Source organism: Dinoponera quadriceps, unplaced genomic scaffold (assembly GCF_001313825.1).
Source record: "Dinoponera quadriceps isolate SergipeBrazil2010 unplaced genomic scaffold, ASM131382v1 scaffold282, whole genome shotgun sequence".
Lineage (NCBI taxonomy): Eukaryota > Metazoa > Arthropoda > Insecta > Hymenoptera > Formicidae > Dinoponera > Dinoponera quadriceps.
Genome location: NW_014554377.1, coordinates 87130 through 104355, shown reverse-complemented (window position 1 = coordinate 104355; position 17226 = coordinate 87130). Strand labels below are relative to the sequence as shown.

The 17226-nt window shown below is 43.9% G+C and overlaps 2 protein-coding genes across 3 annotated transcripts in view; one reads left to right on the top strand and one right to left on the bottom strand.

Moving 5' to 3' along the window:
* Positions 1-7799, top strand: part of LOC106747557 — a 29890-nt gene extending 22091 nt beyond the window's left edge. For both annotated transcript variants that reach the window (XM_014625199.1, XM_014625190.1), the window contains exons 2-4: positions 552-811; positions 879-998; positions 3072-7799. In XM_014625199.1, the coding sequence (XP_014480685.1) occupies positions 552-811; positions 879-998; positions 3072-3669 (978 nt within the window). In that variant the 3' untranslated portion in view covers positions 3670-7799. The remainder of the gene's footprint in view (positions 1-551; positions 812-878; positions 999-3071) is intronic.
* A 1480-nt stretch (positions 7800-9279) lies between these two features.
* The window catches only part of LOC106747500 (stabilizer of axonemal microtubules 1-like), a 17645-nt gene continuing 9698 nt past the window's right edge, over positions 9280-17226 (bottom strand). The window contains exons 11-13 of the mRNA XM_014625072.1: positions 12462-12640; positions 11266-11527; positions 9280-9412 (exon numbers count right to left, since the gene is read on the bottom strand). Coding sequence (XP_014480558.1) covers positions 9317-9412; positions 11266-11527; positions 12462-12640 — 537 coding nt within the window. The 3' untranslated portion in view covers positions 9280-9316. The remainder of the gene's footprint in view (positions 9413-11265; positions 11528-12461; positions 12641-17226) is intronic.

Below are 17226 nucleotides of genomic sequence, written 5' to 3'. Positions count from 1 at the left end.
ATTTTTATACTTCTTTATTGTATTATATAAATGTATAACATAATAAATATTTCTAAACAAAAAAAATTATAAATTTTTAAAAATATAGTTATTTTTTAAGCTTAACGTTAAATAAAAAATATAGTTTAAGATATTCATTTCATTTATAATAAATGTTAATGTCAACTATATATGTTAATTATAATCAATAAACCCCGACGTGTTTTTACAAGTTTATATTATGAGTAAAATGGGTCACAGCCTATTTTTGTTGCGCAGGTTAGGCTTCTAAATGTCCAAATGAAAAATACATATTGGTACCCGATCAGTAAAAAAAATCCGCGACATGAGCTTCATTTTCTGATCGTTGGGGTATGAAATGACTCCAGGTGATTATTTTTAGGTTAACGCATGTTAATTGATTCCACATTTCATCGAAATATTCGGTGGCTGAGCGAGAAGTCTCTCGTGAAGTTTCAGCGCGTAACGCGAGTTGGAAAGGAGGTGTAGCCGCGCAAGTGGAATTTCGCAGCGCGGAAACGACTTCAGAGAGAGCGGGATTCACGTTGCAGGTTTCGGCGCTCTGCCTGACCGCGGACGAGATCGAGGCGCAGAGGAGCGGCTGGAACCTGAATCCGAACACGCAGTATCACATCCAAACCGACGAGGGCCCGGAGAGATTTTTCCGCTTTCAAACGGCGAACGGGCAATACAGAAAGGAGAAGAGGCTGGCCGACGGCACGGTGATCGGCACTGAGGGCTGGCTGGACCCTCTCGGATACTTACGACTGAAAGATTACATTGCGGACCACGAGGGATTCCGGATACTGAGGTGGCGTCTGAGATCGTGTATCTCGTAACGATAATTAGACGTGAACTCATCGCTGGGATCCTTTCAGGTCCAAAATGGTCTACGTGGGTAAGGACCGACCTATTCAGGACGCGGTCGCGGAATCGAAGAAAGTGCCGGCGCAGACCGGCGTCTTGGCCAGGCCCAGAAGACCGCCCAATCCTTTCAGGTATGAAGCGGTTGAAATCGGAAAATTAATATTTTACTTAGACTACCGTGTCACTTACATTTGGGTGACGGTTTTAATGACTGGAAAATAGAAATAATTTTACAAACTACTTATAGAGATACATATTGAATGAGAAAATACATAACAAAATATTATCTATACAATATATAATGTAAAAAGAAACGAACAAAAATTAACATTATATATTTATTATAAAATCATCAAACTTGCTTATATTTTTCGTGATATTTTGAAAAGCAATCCATGTATAATCATTGTTGTTGTTGTTACATCAATATGTTAAAAATATTCCTATTAGATAACATACGAGATATGGAATACGTATGGAAGTATATAGAAGTTAGAAATACTATTCGACATGTTCGAAGCTTCAAAACATCGATATAAGTTGACATTTAACGGCAAAGTTCGAAGATTCTTAGATTCAAAATCGAATTATTCGAAGTTTAAAACTTGATTCGAAGACTCAGGATATCGAAGCGGTGAATAAGACTAATTTTAGAGAACATAACAAAATGTGCAATTAGAGAATATGAGCTATCAGATAATATTAAGATGTCCTAAAATGTCCTAAGTAAAGATATCTTTTAGACATAAATATATGTTGTTTGAATATCTTTAGTTCATTTCTGAGATTTGTATTTGTCTAGTTAGTAACTAAAACAAAATGAATGAAAAAGGCATAAATAAGAAAAAAATAAATTTTATTAATTTTATTTTAAAACTAATATTAATCCTACTTTCGAAACTACTTTCGATCCAATATTTATAATCATCTGTGTTGTGAGAAATACTGTCGAAAACTTCGGTAGCCTAATTATTAAGGCGTTTCGCCCGGCAAGTGGGGAAATCCAGATTCGATCTCTGGCTGAGACAGCATTTTTCGCAACATTCCAGAGAATTAATTAAAATGTAATAATTAAATAATTGATTTATAATGAATAGGTTTAGAAAAAGATTATTAACATTAAGAATTGGGAGAGTCAGTTTAACGTGAAAGGGAGATTCCTTGCGTTTGTTGAAAGTCTGATGAAATGTCGGCGCGTGCGTCGTCACATTGTCAAACATATTCTCCAAAAAAATATGTATTCGCATCTAACAACCGCGCTTGGTTCTTACTTGCCTATTTCTAATTTCTAACATTTGATTTTATTTTAAAATAAATGCAAATTTTACCATGATACATAACCGCATAACGCAATGCAAAAAAAAAAATAAACTTCAAGATCAAGTAAATACCATTTACTATGCCTACAAAACAAGCACGCATACTTTCCAGTTTTTGAAGTTTCGAATATTCAAATGTTTGAATTTCCGAATAACCGAATGTTCGACTTTTCATACCTCAAAATTTTATTATTCTAATATAACGTGTCGAAGGCTGAGAAATTCGAAGCTTCGAAGAGGCGAAGTTTTATATATAATTCCTAATCCTAATTGAAATTGACACCTTTAACCTATATCTTAGATACCGTCATTCTTTCATTAAACGCACGGACGTTTCTTCTGTATTCTGACTCTGTACAAACCCGGGAAAAAGTGATTATGATTATATATAATTACATAAAATTATATGAATTTTGCTCGTAAATGTGGTTACACATATGATTATACATGTCCATACGAAAAAAATGATGTTATGTCATTTGATTAAATGTCGATATCAAGCGCTGTCAGAGGCACAAGTAACCGGAAGCGTTTACTTCGACTGTATTTGTATACAATTTGTAAACAACAGTACTTTTTTCGTTATGGACATATGCGATTTTTCCTTTACGATTATATATAGTCATATACGGGCAAATTTCATATATGATCTTTCTTTTTCCTGGGCGAAGCCGTAGGCTTTACACTCGGGACCGAGCGGAGTCTAAGCGTTAATAAAAACAGGAAAAGTATCAGTTACGAAATGGCATCCGCTGCGTGAAAGATAACGCGTCGCAACAAAAAGCGCATTCATTGCACACTAGATAAGAGCCAGCTGCGGTAAAAGCAACAGCAACTTTCTCGTAGTATCATACAGAAATGCATGTCAACACCGTTCTTTTACAGACGACCGGATCCCAACGACGTCGTGCCGCTGTCCGGCAACGACATCACTTCCGGCTATTACATCCCGACGACCATTCGACCGCGACCGTTTTCCGGCAACGGTTACTACTCGAACCGACCGGGCTACTCCTCGACCGGCCTGCAAAGCCTGGAGACTCATCACCGACCGCAGGCCACATACTACCGCGGACCCGCGGCGCAACCGACTCCGATCCTCGAGGCACCCTATGACCCTTCGGTCGCGCGTCCTCCCGTCAGGAGCGGCTACCGAACGCCCGTATCGCGAAGCGATTCGGTCGACGCGCCGCCTTACGACGGCACGTACAGCACGGCGAACGGCTTCCAGTACTACCTGAAGAGACAGTACCACGAGGAGGAACGCGAGCCGGACGGCAACAACGTCGGCTCGTTCGGCTACATCGATCCCTTCGGCATCCGCCGGGTGATCTACTATCAGACGGACCCGCACACCGGCGGCTTCCTCCACAAGAAGAACAACCGATACGTCGGCTTCGCCGCGATACCCTACGACCCGTCGCCGCCCGACTTGTCGCGGAGACGAGGCTCGAGAGCCTCCCCGGCCTCCACGAGTTCGTAACCCCAATCTTTCGTACACCCGATGTTCATCGCTTCGCCAGCACGGTTGTAGCGCCACGTTTTGTCGAACTCGAAGAACTCGTCATCCGATATGTCGACACCAGTTTCGCTTTCACGCTGGACGGCCTCGGTTCGAGACGACGGCTCGACGATTTCGATGATCGAGGCTGCTCGTCCCATCGAACCCTCGTCCGTCGATGTTCAACTTGAGTAATCTCTGCTCGCCGATTTTCCGCCCGTCAAGGAAAAGAGTGTGGATGTTGAGAAAAGAGGGAGAGAGGGAAAGAGCGGAGATCGATAATTCAAGTTTCGTGTACGAGGTTCTTCGGCGGGCGGGAAGTCTCGACGACCAGCGTTGCTTAACGAAGTTTCTTGAAGTGCCACGACTGATTTTCTCTCACGTACGACTCCGTTGTGTCATCCGCACCCAACGGTCGCCAGTATTACCCGAGTGTGTTGCCGAGGAATGGGAATCGATCGAATCAGGTGGTCGCCGAGGCGAGCGTAGAAAGAGATATCCCGACGGCGGGAAAATCAAGGGAGGCTGAGAGAGGACAGCGGCGACGATCTATCGTGATCTCAAAGAGATCATGACTTCCCGGCGACTTCCTGATTCATCGTCCCCGCCTTTTGTTCCGTTATTATCGCGAGGAGATGATCGGATATCACGAGGACGACAGGTTAGATGCCATGTTGCCGACACCGGTGCGTGTACATATATAGTTTTCCAGGGAGGCGCGGTGGGATTTCCCTGAAGAGGGAAAAGAAAAAGGGAAAAATCTCTCGCAGAAATGCGAATCGGACAATGCGTGTACGCCGACTTTTCCGTCAGTTGCGTCAGCGATCTTCGAAGCGTGCGAATAGACTCCCGGCCGCCGCATTGTCTCGCGTGTAGCAAGCTTCCTCTAACTAAAAGGTCGGCGTTTCTTCCCGGTGACCCGAGAGGAACGGGAGGAAAGTATTTGTTCTCGTTTAAGGCTGCAATTGCGAGCGACGAGAAGGACTCTTCGTGTCGACACGAGTCTTCAGCAGGATGCAAACTCGGGTGGCAGAACGCGCGAGCTTTCGGTTTTCGCGAAGACAAAATGTCCGCGCGATTAATGTCATTTCTGCGTTTCTCCATGGTGTACTCTTCGTTTCCATTTTGCGTCACCATCGGCGAAATCAATCGGGGACCACGAGAATCGGAGATTCTCCCACTTACCGAATCAAAATAGAAGACGGTCGGCACTTTGGCGCGAGCGGATCGGGCTTCGTCAACCCTGCGATGCGGGATTCCCTTCTCTCTCTTTACTGCCCAAGTAGAAATTAAACCAGTTTCCAACCAGTAACCAGTTTTACCGGCCGAAAATTTACAAGTTTGAGAAATTTTTGCTTAGGCAATAACTGGATAGCAAAATTAGCCGGTTTCGGAGCAATTCTTAATACAATTTTGGGCATTTCAATTGTTTATTATTTTGCCTGGTTTCTGGCCAGAAAATGGCCGAAAAACACTAGCCAGAATTTTAAGACTTTTTGCCGGATAAAAACTGTCCAATATTAACTTACTATTTTTTTGGAAGTAGTTTACGGCAAGTAACTGATTAAGAAATAATAGTCGGTATTTTTTGGATAATTTCTGAAGTTACTGTCTAATCAATTCAAGCCAGTAAAAATCGTCCAGTTTCTGTCTAGCAACCAGTTTTTCCCTAACATTTTTCTACTCGGGTAACGACACTCCACCGCCGCCGGAGCATCTCGTGCGAACGCCTTGCGGATTGTGAAAATCATGTTGCGAAGTGGACCGGAACTTTCTATTCGAATTTATCGCATCTCGAGATCTTCCCGTTGCCGGTTTTTACGCCGAAAGACAGCGGCGACGTACAGCGAATATGCACCTCACACGTCGTCGTCGTCTCGTCGTCGTGCATCGCGGGTTGACTCAGCGTAACTCGCAGATCCGGAGAGAACCTAATTTCAGCTTTCTACCGCCGAATTCCGCTGACGCTAATGTTATAGCTGCCTCCTAGTTTCGCGCGTCCGTACGCTTTTCGCCGTGCTAATTTTCTCGCGGTCCGGACGGTATCCGCTCGTGCCGAACGACGACTGGGGGCCCGCGTAGCGTTAGTTAATCTTTAAGCTAAAACTTCGTTATACAAACCGCGACAATGGTGCTGGCTGTTAAGTAAAAGCGGATACGCCGCGCGCGCGCTTTCCGTTCTTTTATGGCGATGAGAACCGTGCCGTTCCGCTCGGCGCGCGTAGTCAATTGCGATTTTCGGATTAAGGCTCGTCCCCTCCCCCCTCCGCCCGTTGTGAACGACATTACTTTTTACCGTCGTGTCCGCGTAAAAGCCGGGAAAATGCGGGGCTACGTAGTACGTCGTTTTACGCTTAACTTATTGCGCGCGTATGACAAACGCGAGCGACGCTGCGCGTGATCGTCCGCGCGTCGAGCGTCAATCATGTGATGTGTCTAAGATAGTTTTCACGCCCGAGCGTCGAGCAATAATAAAAATATCTGTGTAATTTTCCTTTGAGAATTGTTCCTTTGAGATTCTTCAAACTGCGCGTATGGAAGAAAGAAAGACTTGAATTCACGCGAGACTCGAAGCCAGCGAGGGTTGTGCAATTTTTCAAGATTTTGTTTGATATAAAGTTATCGAGCAACACGTCGCTAAATAAAAAAAAATTAGTATCGAAATTCAAGATTTATATTCTCATATATTCTTGTATATTAGCAAAAATATATAATTCCGGGAAACATTAAGACGTCTTAACACGTCGTAAGGAAACTTTTTCTGACAATGAGACTTTGAGACACTTCTTAGCTCTTGTGTGTGTTGCGTGGAATTTTATATGAAGATAAAACTTTTGTTCTTGCATGAAGAAATTTTACATGTTCCGTCACGAATGTACATATTCATGTTATTTAAGAATAATTTTTATGAATCGAGAGAAAAATTATATCTTCAAGCTAAGAATTATATTAGTTTGAAGATATCGTTTTTTGTATCCAATATTCTTTCTCACAATTTGTGCAAATTATTCTTGAACGACAAGAATAATAATATTTTCAAATTGCATTTCTTTATGTAGAAAAATTTTATCTCTATATAAGATTATATATTTTTGCTCTTATACATGAAAATATGAGTCTTGAATTGATATTAATTTTTTGCCAGAAGCACTTGCACATATCTATGTCAGATCAACTCTAAGTGTTGACGTGGGTCTGAAATGTTCAATATTTTTAGTGACGTCCGGCTCGTTTCCGCAGTATGTAATTTCTGTATATATTCCACTTAGCGGATGGAGAAAATTAATCAGATTGCTGTGTTAACGGATCATGTCGGACAGGCTACAAAACGGAAGCAAAATGAACTAAACTGGTTCTCTTTCTCAGCAAAATGCCGAACAGCTTCCTGCTGTGATATGCGCAAAATGAAAATCCTAGACTCCAGGATATCGAAGGATTCTATTCGGTATTACACTAATTCTGCCATTCTCTCGATATCTTTGCCTCCCCAGCGAGAAAAGAACATAAGAAATGAACATCAAGTTGACTTCGATTCGACGTAATTTCGATTGTTTCGACTTTGGTTTGACGTCGGTAGTTCATTTCTTCGGTAGTTTGTTTTCTCATCGGGTCTTCATGTCGATCAGTAATATGACATCGTCCTTAAGAATTGGCCCGAAATTTATTTCAAGGATTTATTCTTGTCTTCACAGGTTTATGCGCGTCTCGTCATTATCTCGGAACAATCGTTTTACATGATTATTTTGTCAAGACACTCTTTACTCGCAGTCCGCATTTGATCGCGAGGAAGGTGTTCCGCGAGGTCGTGCGGCGCAACCACAGAGCACTTTCTCTCTCTCTCTCTCTCTCTCTCGCATCACATATAATTGTAACGGCAGCGCGTCGCAGTGCATCCAAGAGAGCATCGGCAGCCGTTTATCCGATTATCATACTCCCCATTTAAAGTTTCGCCGGCCTTGACGCGCTACCTCGTGAAAAGTTTCACCGGCCTCGGGGCACGCCGACTCTTTCTCTCCTTTCTGAGCACGAAGATTGACGCCCTTTATAGATTTGTGCGTGTGTATATATGTATACATGAAACTAACAGTAAATAAAGATGCTTCGCTCCGTCAGACGTGCGTCATCCTATATTTCCCTTCGTCGCCTCCCGCACGCCAGGTCAATCGCGCATGGATGCTTTCGGGTCGCGCGACGTGATGTTCCTGTTCATCCCGCGGAGGATTCAGCGAGGCATTCTGCATGCCCGTGTATAAATTCATACACGCATGAGAACACGCGTTCGCACGCCCGTAAGTGCATAGAGAGAAAGGTTTCTTTAAATTTAGCATTTCCATTTATTTGACTAAAATTTGTTTCACAGAAACAGCATATACGAAACATTATTTGTTTAAAGTAGAAATTTTATTGTCTCATTCGAGAGAACTCGATTATTTAACGGAAAGAACGCCATTACTTGAAAATAATATCTTGTAACCAAATAGAATATTATTTGGTTACGATAAATATGTAAAATGAAACAAATAATTTCTTTGTAAGAAAATGATCTATTGTTTCAAACATATTTTTTATTTAAAATAAAGATCCGTTGAAAAGTCTAACGATCGTATTTATTAATCGAAACGTTAGTTTCTTGGGAGCATGCCAATGATGAAATTCGTTTGGATGCGATAAAATTCGTTATATTTGAAAAAATTTTTTTCTCAGGGTGCATAGATACGCGCGATATAGTTCGGCAGCGAGCCGAGATCTGTTCGCTGAAAAAAAAAAGAGAGAGAGAGAGAAACGAATCATCTGACTCCCTCTGCTTTCGTTTAATTCCGACTCCCGTTTTTCTGTTTTTACCTTCGAACTACGTAGCACTTATCGATATGCATTTATTCCGGAGAAACACTTCGAAATTACGTTTGATGCTTTCACGGATATACATACATATATTTTTTTATTACAATCTCTAGAGATAAAAATCAGATTGGATGCCGAATAAATTACAGCGCAGAAGGAGACGCCGTGCCGAGGCGTCGAGTGAAAGTGTGTTCGGAAAAACGCTAATCTCGATCGCGAACGGTGGTGCGTGCGAGTCTGTGAAAAGCGTCGAACGCACCAAGTCCAAATTTTCACGTAAGACACAGACGAATGTTCCCACTGCGAGGTGGCAAAAATACGAGGTGGCATGAATGAACGTAGGAACGATCGATGAGCGGGTCAGTTCGCCAGCAGGAGGTCAGCCCCGTGACATTCTTCTTCCATCGCGACACAACGAGAAATGTCAGTTCCCAGCACTCGAGGAGTGTAATTACGCCGCGGTGGCGGCGGCGATATCGATGCCACCGCAGAAGGAGGGAAGGAGAGAGAGAGAGAGAGAGAAAGAGAGAGAGATTAATCATTAATGGTGCATACGGGAATGCCAGGATCTCACGTTGGGAAAGAATCGACGTGATCGAGGTGCGGTGCGGAGCGGAGGAACGGTCTACTTGGAATCTCGATGTCTCTCACTACAAAATGTACATACAATGGAGAGTGTATTTGGAGCGAGAGGGGTAACGTAACTTAACAACTTAGTTGCTACTTCTTAATAAGTACGATACAGTGCTGCGGATATGTATTGATGGAGCACAGGCAGTGCGTGCGCTCACTGTCGGTACTTCCTGTCGTAGTCATCCCGCCTGTCGACCTGCTGGTTCAACGGCTGCTGAGGCTTCTGGGCCGCGGCGCGGGCGTCTTCCTCCTGAAACATGAACGCGTGGAATCCCCAGACTTCTAGGCACTGCTCTTGTTAAATTGCTTTATCTCGAGATAATTAGTTTCAGGTGAGAGCAGATGGGAAGAGAAACCTCGTTGGAAAGAAGATATAGAGAGAGACGTAGAGAGTTGGTTTCGAGAGAAGGGACGAAGAGATCAAGTCAGAAATGAAGAGGGATAATCTGCCAAGAAGAGAGGATGCATCTCGGGAAATCAGACGGAATATTTTTGACAGGGAGAAATGCTGATGATTTCCGTTGGTGTCCTCACAAGAAATGATCGGGTGTGCTTTCAGAAGCTTTTGACACTTTCATCTTCAACGCGGAGAAAAATATTTCGCTGATACAGCAAATTGTTAGTTATTATAGGGGCAAGAAAAAAATTTGTTTCCGACAGCAAGGAGATTTGTTAAGAAAATTAATTGTTATTTGCTAGATATATAGACAGGAAAATAATTTGGTTACGCCAACTAAATGTTATCGCTGTAACCTAAATTTTAAATTTAATTTATTTAATTTAAATAAAATCGTATTAATAAATAAATTTAATTAAAAATTTACATTAAAATTAAGTAAATTTTGTCGCACAACGGTTTTACTACAACAGCCAAATTATTTTTTTCACGTGACAAATTTTCCTGTTGTCCCTGTAGTAACTAACAATTTGTTATTAAACCAGCGAAATTATTTTTTCCATGAACACTCATCCTTCCGCTCGACCTACGACCCGGTTTGAAGGCTCCTCGTTGTTCCAACACCTCGTTGTTCCGATAACGATAACGTAAAATATGATACGGCTGAGAGATACAAATGCGTTCGATAACGCGTGTTAATTATCACGGTCCACAAAGCCATCACGGCCCATAAGACTTTAATTTCACGGGCTGATCTCCCGCGGATCCCGTCTATGTTATGCTTTCGTTCGAACGCGAGATCGTCGTTTTCTACCCCGAGTAATAGTAAAAGCAGAAGGAAAACTAGTAGCTTACCGCTCGTTTACAACGACAAGATGATTAATGAGACTCGAAAGGAGGCTGCGCGCGATAGCAGGTAGCTCTTGTACTCTCCCCCCCCCCTTCCTCTCTTTCCTCATGCCGAGTCATTCATAGTCGAGAGCGGGTTTTAGCCTTTGCTTTCGATATCGATTGTTATCACGATTTCGCAAACACGTTTGCGGGCCGACGCAACGGTTAACTGAGTGGCTTTTCGCAAAGCCCGCTTGGAAACCGTTGACCTATGCAATAGGCACAAATGACGAAACAGAAGCCTTCCCGCGAGATCGCGGACGGAGAACGTCTTCCACAAAGGTGAATACACGAGTACACTTGGACGATGGTGATGATAAGAAACGGCGAGATAGGAGCGGGTGGGGATAAACGAGGATAGGAAGACCATGAATGGACTTTAAACAACGCGTCGTTAAACCGCCGACGTTATCATACCGTCTCGAGTAAAGCTTGAATGAGTCTGCTTCGAGTAATTTCATACCTTAAAAATACCTAAAGATATATGCGCTCCGACATTCCCTTCTCCGCACGTCCCGTTCGCTTCGTACGAACTTTCGAGCGAATAAAAAATAATAAAGATAAAGCGCACGAATCGACGGACCTTTAAATTTGACCGTTGATGGTCTTGCGTTTATGGATCAAGCTTGTTGAAATCGCTTTAATCAGAAATGCATTAACACCGAATCGCGTGTCATGGACTTTCATCGGCGGTTCACACGCGAGACAAACGTAGAAAGCGTCTTCGACGGGTTCTTCGGGTCTCGGCGATAGGCCCGGGAAGGGTGGGAAGGTGGGGAGGAGTTAGACGGAAGAGGAAAGGTCGAGGCACGTACCTCTTGCTGACGAATGCCCGCGTAGATGAGGTCGAGGCCTTTCTGGATCTCCTCGCTGACGGGGGGCGGCGTGGGAATGTGATCGCCCTGAGCGTGAAAGCCGGTCTCGTCGGCGGTATAGGTGATGGTGATCAGCTGTCCCTCGGGAGACGTGTACGAGAAGGTGCCCTGCTGCACGATCGCCTCCGCCCGGTCCTCACCTTCGCCGATGGTCTTGATGTAGCCGCTCTCCTCGGCGATGATGTTGTTGCCCGTTTCGTAACTGCGGGACACCGACGACGACGACCGTCGCCGGGGTGTTAAATAATCGGATTGCGCAAACGCGACACACCGCGCGCGGAACAACACCCGGTCGCGATTACACAACGCTAACACCGCCCGAGCGCTCCGGCGAAGTTCGCACGACGGGTTCTCGCGGCGACGCCGACGGACGTCACGCAATTTCGGCACTTTCGGAACCGCATTACGGTGCGGATCGCCGGACGAACGTGACGTGACGAACATGACGCGACTACGCCTCCCGTGCCAGGAGAACTGAGCGGTCCGAGAGCGCTGACGAAATTTCTTTTGCGCGATCACGCGATCAATAACGGCGTGGCCGAAACGATTTTCCTTTGCAGATAACTACTCGGCTTTACCCAGATAGCAATAATAATAATAATGATAATTTGTATTTACGAAGAAAAAGAGATTATTTAGCGTAGCACACGGAGAAAACAGATTTTGTTGGGACAGCAAATGTTTGTCGATATAGTGACAGCAAAGAAGAAATTTATTTAGACAGTAAAAAATTTGTTTGAACAGCAGAAAGATTTGTTAAGAGTATTAATTGCTATTTGCTGAGTATATGGTCAATTAATACTCTTAACAAATCTCTCTGCTGTCCAAAGAAATTTTTTGCTGTCTAAACAAATTTCTTCTTTGCTGTCACTATATCGACAAACATTTGCTGTCCCAGCAAAATTTGTTTTCTCCGTGTTAAAAGGTAATCTAAGTGCACATCGTTCTTAGCAGTCATGTTGCTCTTTTACAATTTAGGATAAACTTTAGATATGTCGAAAAGAGCAGCCACCACGTAAGACGACTGCGCATTCTCGAGAATAATAGAAAACCTCCTTACGTCACAGTTCGTGCAACGATGTTTGAATATTTTCAGAGAACGATCGTTTGGAACGGAATAACGGGGAATAAAATACCTAGTCTTGTAGGTCCCGTCGTGCTCCTGCTGCTTGTTCCAGTGGAGGATTGGGATGGGCGTAGTGGACGCGGGCCGCCTGCTGTCAGTCGCGTGTTGCCCTTCGTCCTGCTGATAGTTGTTGCGTCCGTGATAATTCGGCTCCTGTGCCACCGCCAGGCCGAGAATCATCGCTACCACCTGGGGAAATAGCGAGAATATCGTTAGGAAGTGCCATTGCCGGTATTTGTACCGTTTATGGTCGACTCGACTGCCCGGAACGAAATTCTGATGCTACTCTGACGTTCTCAAGGATAGTTGGCGCCTACTTAGACGGCCTACAAACTAATGGAAACCTGTTTTGACGATATCGATATTTTTTCACTTCTTTTTCGAACATTTAATTCTACAGAATTTTAACGCTACCCTCATCATCCTATTTTAATGTTAAAACAGCGAAAACGGAAATTTAAGACATCATCATAGTGATCAAAGTAGGGATTATATTATATCATTAGAATTGAAATTGAACCTGTTTTACCATCTTATCTTCTACTGTGTTGTAGAATCAAAGGTTTAACACAGGACTAGAATTTCGACGCGACCAGTGACGCGCTCCGGGAAAATCTCTTCGAACTCAGCGCAACGCGATCTCGGCGCAATTGTGTCATTAAGCGGGCACGTTATATCATGAGCTTGCAGGTTGCGTCAGTGGTCGGTTCGCCCCCTTTCTAACGAAGGCGTCGCGAAACCGGATCGGCCGTCCGTCCGAAGACGAGACGAGAGTGGACGCGGAAGAGCGAGGTGGATCCCAAAGTGGATTTATTGGCTTCTCTCCGCCACGAGAATATCGGGCGATGCGCTCTCGGCAGATGAGTGAAAGTGAGAAGCAGCAAATGCCAACGCGGGTCGTTTAACTCCTGACCCGTAAACTCCGCGGCGCCCGTCCCGTTTCGTCCTCCGGCCCATCCTCTACCGCGCTCATCGCGATATCGCATTACTCGTCCCGTTTCGATTTCCCCCTCGTCGAAGCGATTTACCCGATTCGCGCGGAGGAAAGAAATTTTGCTACAACGACAAATGTTTGTCGATGATAGTAACAGTAAAAAAAATTCGTTTGCACAGCAGAAGATTTGTTAAGAGTATCAATTGTCCGTATATCCAGCAAATAGCGATTAATATTCTTAACAAATCTTCCTGCTGTCGAAACAAATTTTTTTTACTGTCACTATATTGACAAGCATTTGCTGTCCCAGCAAAATCTGTTCTCCCCGTGTAATTCGCGACCGGAAAATATTTATCTCAGGTCGACAACGGTACCCTGAAACTCCGTCCCGACTGCGATTTCTCCGAGTAACAACGGATGTGAGGATGGGGACAGTTTCTCGTTAACACTTAAAAGAAAGTTCGATACGTGTGAAACGCGCTCGAAGAGGCGGCTCGAAGTAATCCTTCGAGATTTATATTGTTCTTCAGATTATGTAAATCCCCGAGACTATCGTCCCACGCAATTCTCTACTTTCGCCGCCGTTCGGACGATGCGTCTTCTCGGGCATGCAAATTAACGCCGCTTGCCGCAATCGTGTTAACGACAATGCTATCGGATTCCTCGGGATCTTGGATCATCATGTGCGCATTTAGCTGTCACATCCTCCGAGTCGGACAATTCATCTTTCAACTGTCCGATAAGCTTTCTGTCAAGTTGGCAAATCAATTGATGTCATTCTACCTAAATAGATCTCCGTATTTTCTCCTGTCAGGTCTGTATTAATAGTTGTCACTTGAAGCTCGTCTCATGCTCAGATACTACAGGATTTTCATTCAAAGTCAGATAAAGCTTCTCAATTGAATCGTGCGATATATTAGACGTTACGTAAACGCTATTCAACCGAGAAACTCACAACTCTAACTTTGAATTTAAGACTAAGTACTTGAGACTCACTTGAGACAGGTTTCAAGTAACAATTATCAATACGGACCTTAAGATCAAAATTGCGAGCGTCGAATAAATAAATAAATTAGCTTCCGTCCAACCGTCGGTCCGATCGCTTATCGTTACATCGCTTCATTAAAATCGGCGACGCGGTAGACGTGCGAGCAACATGGAAAAAAAAAAACTAAAAACCAGCTCCCACAGTTAAAAACTGGCTCGCGTAGACAAAAATCAGCTGTCTGCGTAGTACAACTGAAACTTTGTTAATTTAGCCAATTCTTTTTATCCCTGTATTCAGTTTAGCTCCCGCATCCAGAAATCAGGTTTGGTAACGAAATTTCAGTCGTATTATATGGACAGCTAATTTCTTCCTTCCGTGGAGAATGATCGAGGAGAAAACAGACGCGCGTTGTTTCTTCGACGACGACGACGACCCTGAGGAAGAAGGGGGTCGCGTCGGGGGGGCCCTCGGACTTACTCACCACGTACTTCATCCTGGCTCACGGAAACGTGCACCTCGGCTCGACTCGATACCAACCAAAACGCAAAACGTGCACGGAGAGATAGCCGCAAACGAGCGAGATCGACTGCGATCCCGGGAGAGGAAAGAAATCCCCTTTTATACCGACTCTCACTTTACCCCTACTCGGAGGAGGCGCGAGAGAAGCCTCCGCTATGTTTTATGGCGAGGAGAGCCTACATATCCGCCGTGTGTGTGTACTGCATGTGTGGGATCGGCCGCTTCCTTCGTGAGCGGTCGTGTGACGAGACCTCCCTAAGATCACGGTACCGAGAAGCGTCTTGCTCCGATTATCTCACCGCCCGGGACGACCTTACTCTTGGTTTGAAACGACCATCGCCGGCGACGCCGTTGCCGATGGCTTTCTAATGAGCCCTATTATTCGCGAGAACGCAATACGAGCGCGTCGCGCTCCGTTCGATCCCGCAACGCGGAACCGCGACGAAACCTCCGTCGAATCGATTCAACGGATCCTTTCGTCGTTCGACACGTGTCCGACGCCCGCTTGTCCTCACTTACCGATATTGCAATATCGAACCACTCGGCCGAAGAATTATTATCCGCGGTAAAACGAAGAAACCGCGTCATTCGCTCTTTCGAACGCAGAGACAAGGGTTTCTTTAATTTGGCATTTCTACTTATCGTATTTGATTAAAATTTGCTTCATAGAAACAACGTGTACTTATACGAAATATTATTTGTTTGAGCAAAAGTTTTATCGTCTCAGAATTCTCTTATTTATATTTAGAAAGAACGCTATTATCTGAAATAACATCCTTTAACCGAATAAAATATTATTTAATTACAATAAATACGTAAAATGAAGCAAATAATTTCTTTGTAAGAAAATTATCTTCCGCTTCAAACAAATTTTTTATTTAAGATAAAGCTACACATTCGTTGAACAGTCTAACAATCGTACTTATTGATCGAAACATTCGTTTCTTTGGAGCGCGCCATTGATAAAATCTGTTCGGATGCGATGAAAATTTATTAAATTCGAAGGAATTTTTTTTTCGCAGTGTATACTCGATGTACTCGGAATCTTTGGAAAGATTTATCACACACGAGAGAAAAGATCGCGCGCTTTATGCGAAAGAGACAGAGAGAGAAGATCGTTCATACGGCCGAGATCTCGCTTAGCGAGATCGTCTCGTGCGTCGTTTTCGAATATGATTGATATCGAAGAGAGTAGTAAGTAATTCTTTTCCTCGCGTCGCACACATCGCAGGTGATTCGCTTGCGCCGTGTAACGCCGCTTCCGTCGGTGCCGTGGGTAGCAGACATCGCGTTTTCGGTCCGCCGACGGTTTCGTAGTTTCGCGGATTATGAGACCAGCAAGACAATGGGCGAGAAGAACACACTCTAATATGCATACTTACATATGCATCAGAATGCGCGTAATAATGCCGTCGCAACAGCCCACGATCAACGGCCTGGGACTGCGCTTCCGATTAGCGCAATGCGCGCTTGTTCTCGCGCGGCGGCCTTCGGATCGCTACTCCCGCGACTTTCTTTCTGCTTTTATCGAGAAAATCGAGAAAACTTGGCGCGCGCTCGGAGCGACGCAAATTCTCGTGCGAGAATTTGCGATTGCCGCAATTTCGAGAGCGATCGGCGATCGAGCTTCGCTCAATTTAATTTACTCTCTCTAAAGTGCAACCAGTGTATTATCATTGAGAAGCAGCCAGTAGTCGCTGGCGGTCCATTATTATAATAGTAATAGCATCACAAATCGGCAAAATTTCGCTGCAACAGCCTATTAATGGCACCAACTGTTTCCATATGGAGAAATCCCACTGCAGAAACAATGAGAGAAAACATTATTTCTTACTTCTTACTTCTTTTTTATTATCTCAACATCATTCTTAAAATATTGTCAATGATTTTGTTTGATACATTCTAAATTATGTTCAACCGATTTCATTTATATCGTATTTGAAGAATATATTAGGTGCCGGAAAAAGTTTGTGCGCATTCTTAAGTGAAACTGAAACGCTCTGAACTTTTTTGAGAAGTAGTTTTATTTGACGAAGTAGTTACCGTTGACTTCGATGACCCTTTTCCACGTCCATACATTTTTTTCGCGGGTTTGAACGCACGTATCCGCGCAATTCATCATCTTCAATAACAGATGGACGTCCCGAACGCGGCTCATCCTCTAGCGATTACCTTCCTTAAACAGCTTAAACCGTTTTTGTGCTATCTTTTCGCTAACAGTGCCTTTTCACCACACACATTACAAATGCGTTTTACCTCATAAAGCAAGAATGCGCCAGTTTTCAACTTTTTGTTATCCATCTTCACGAAAACAACGGAATGTTGAAACAATTG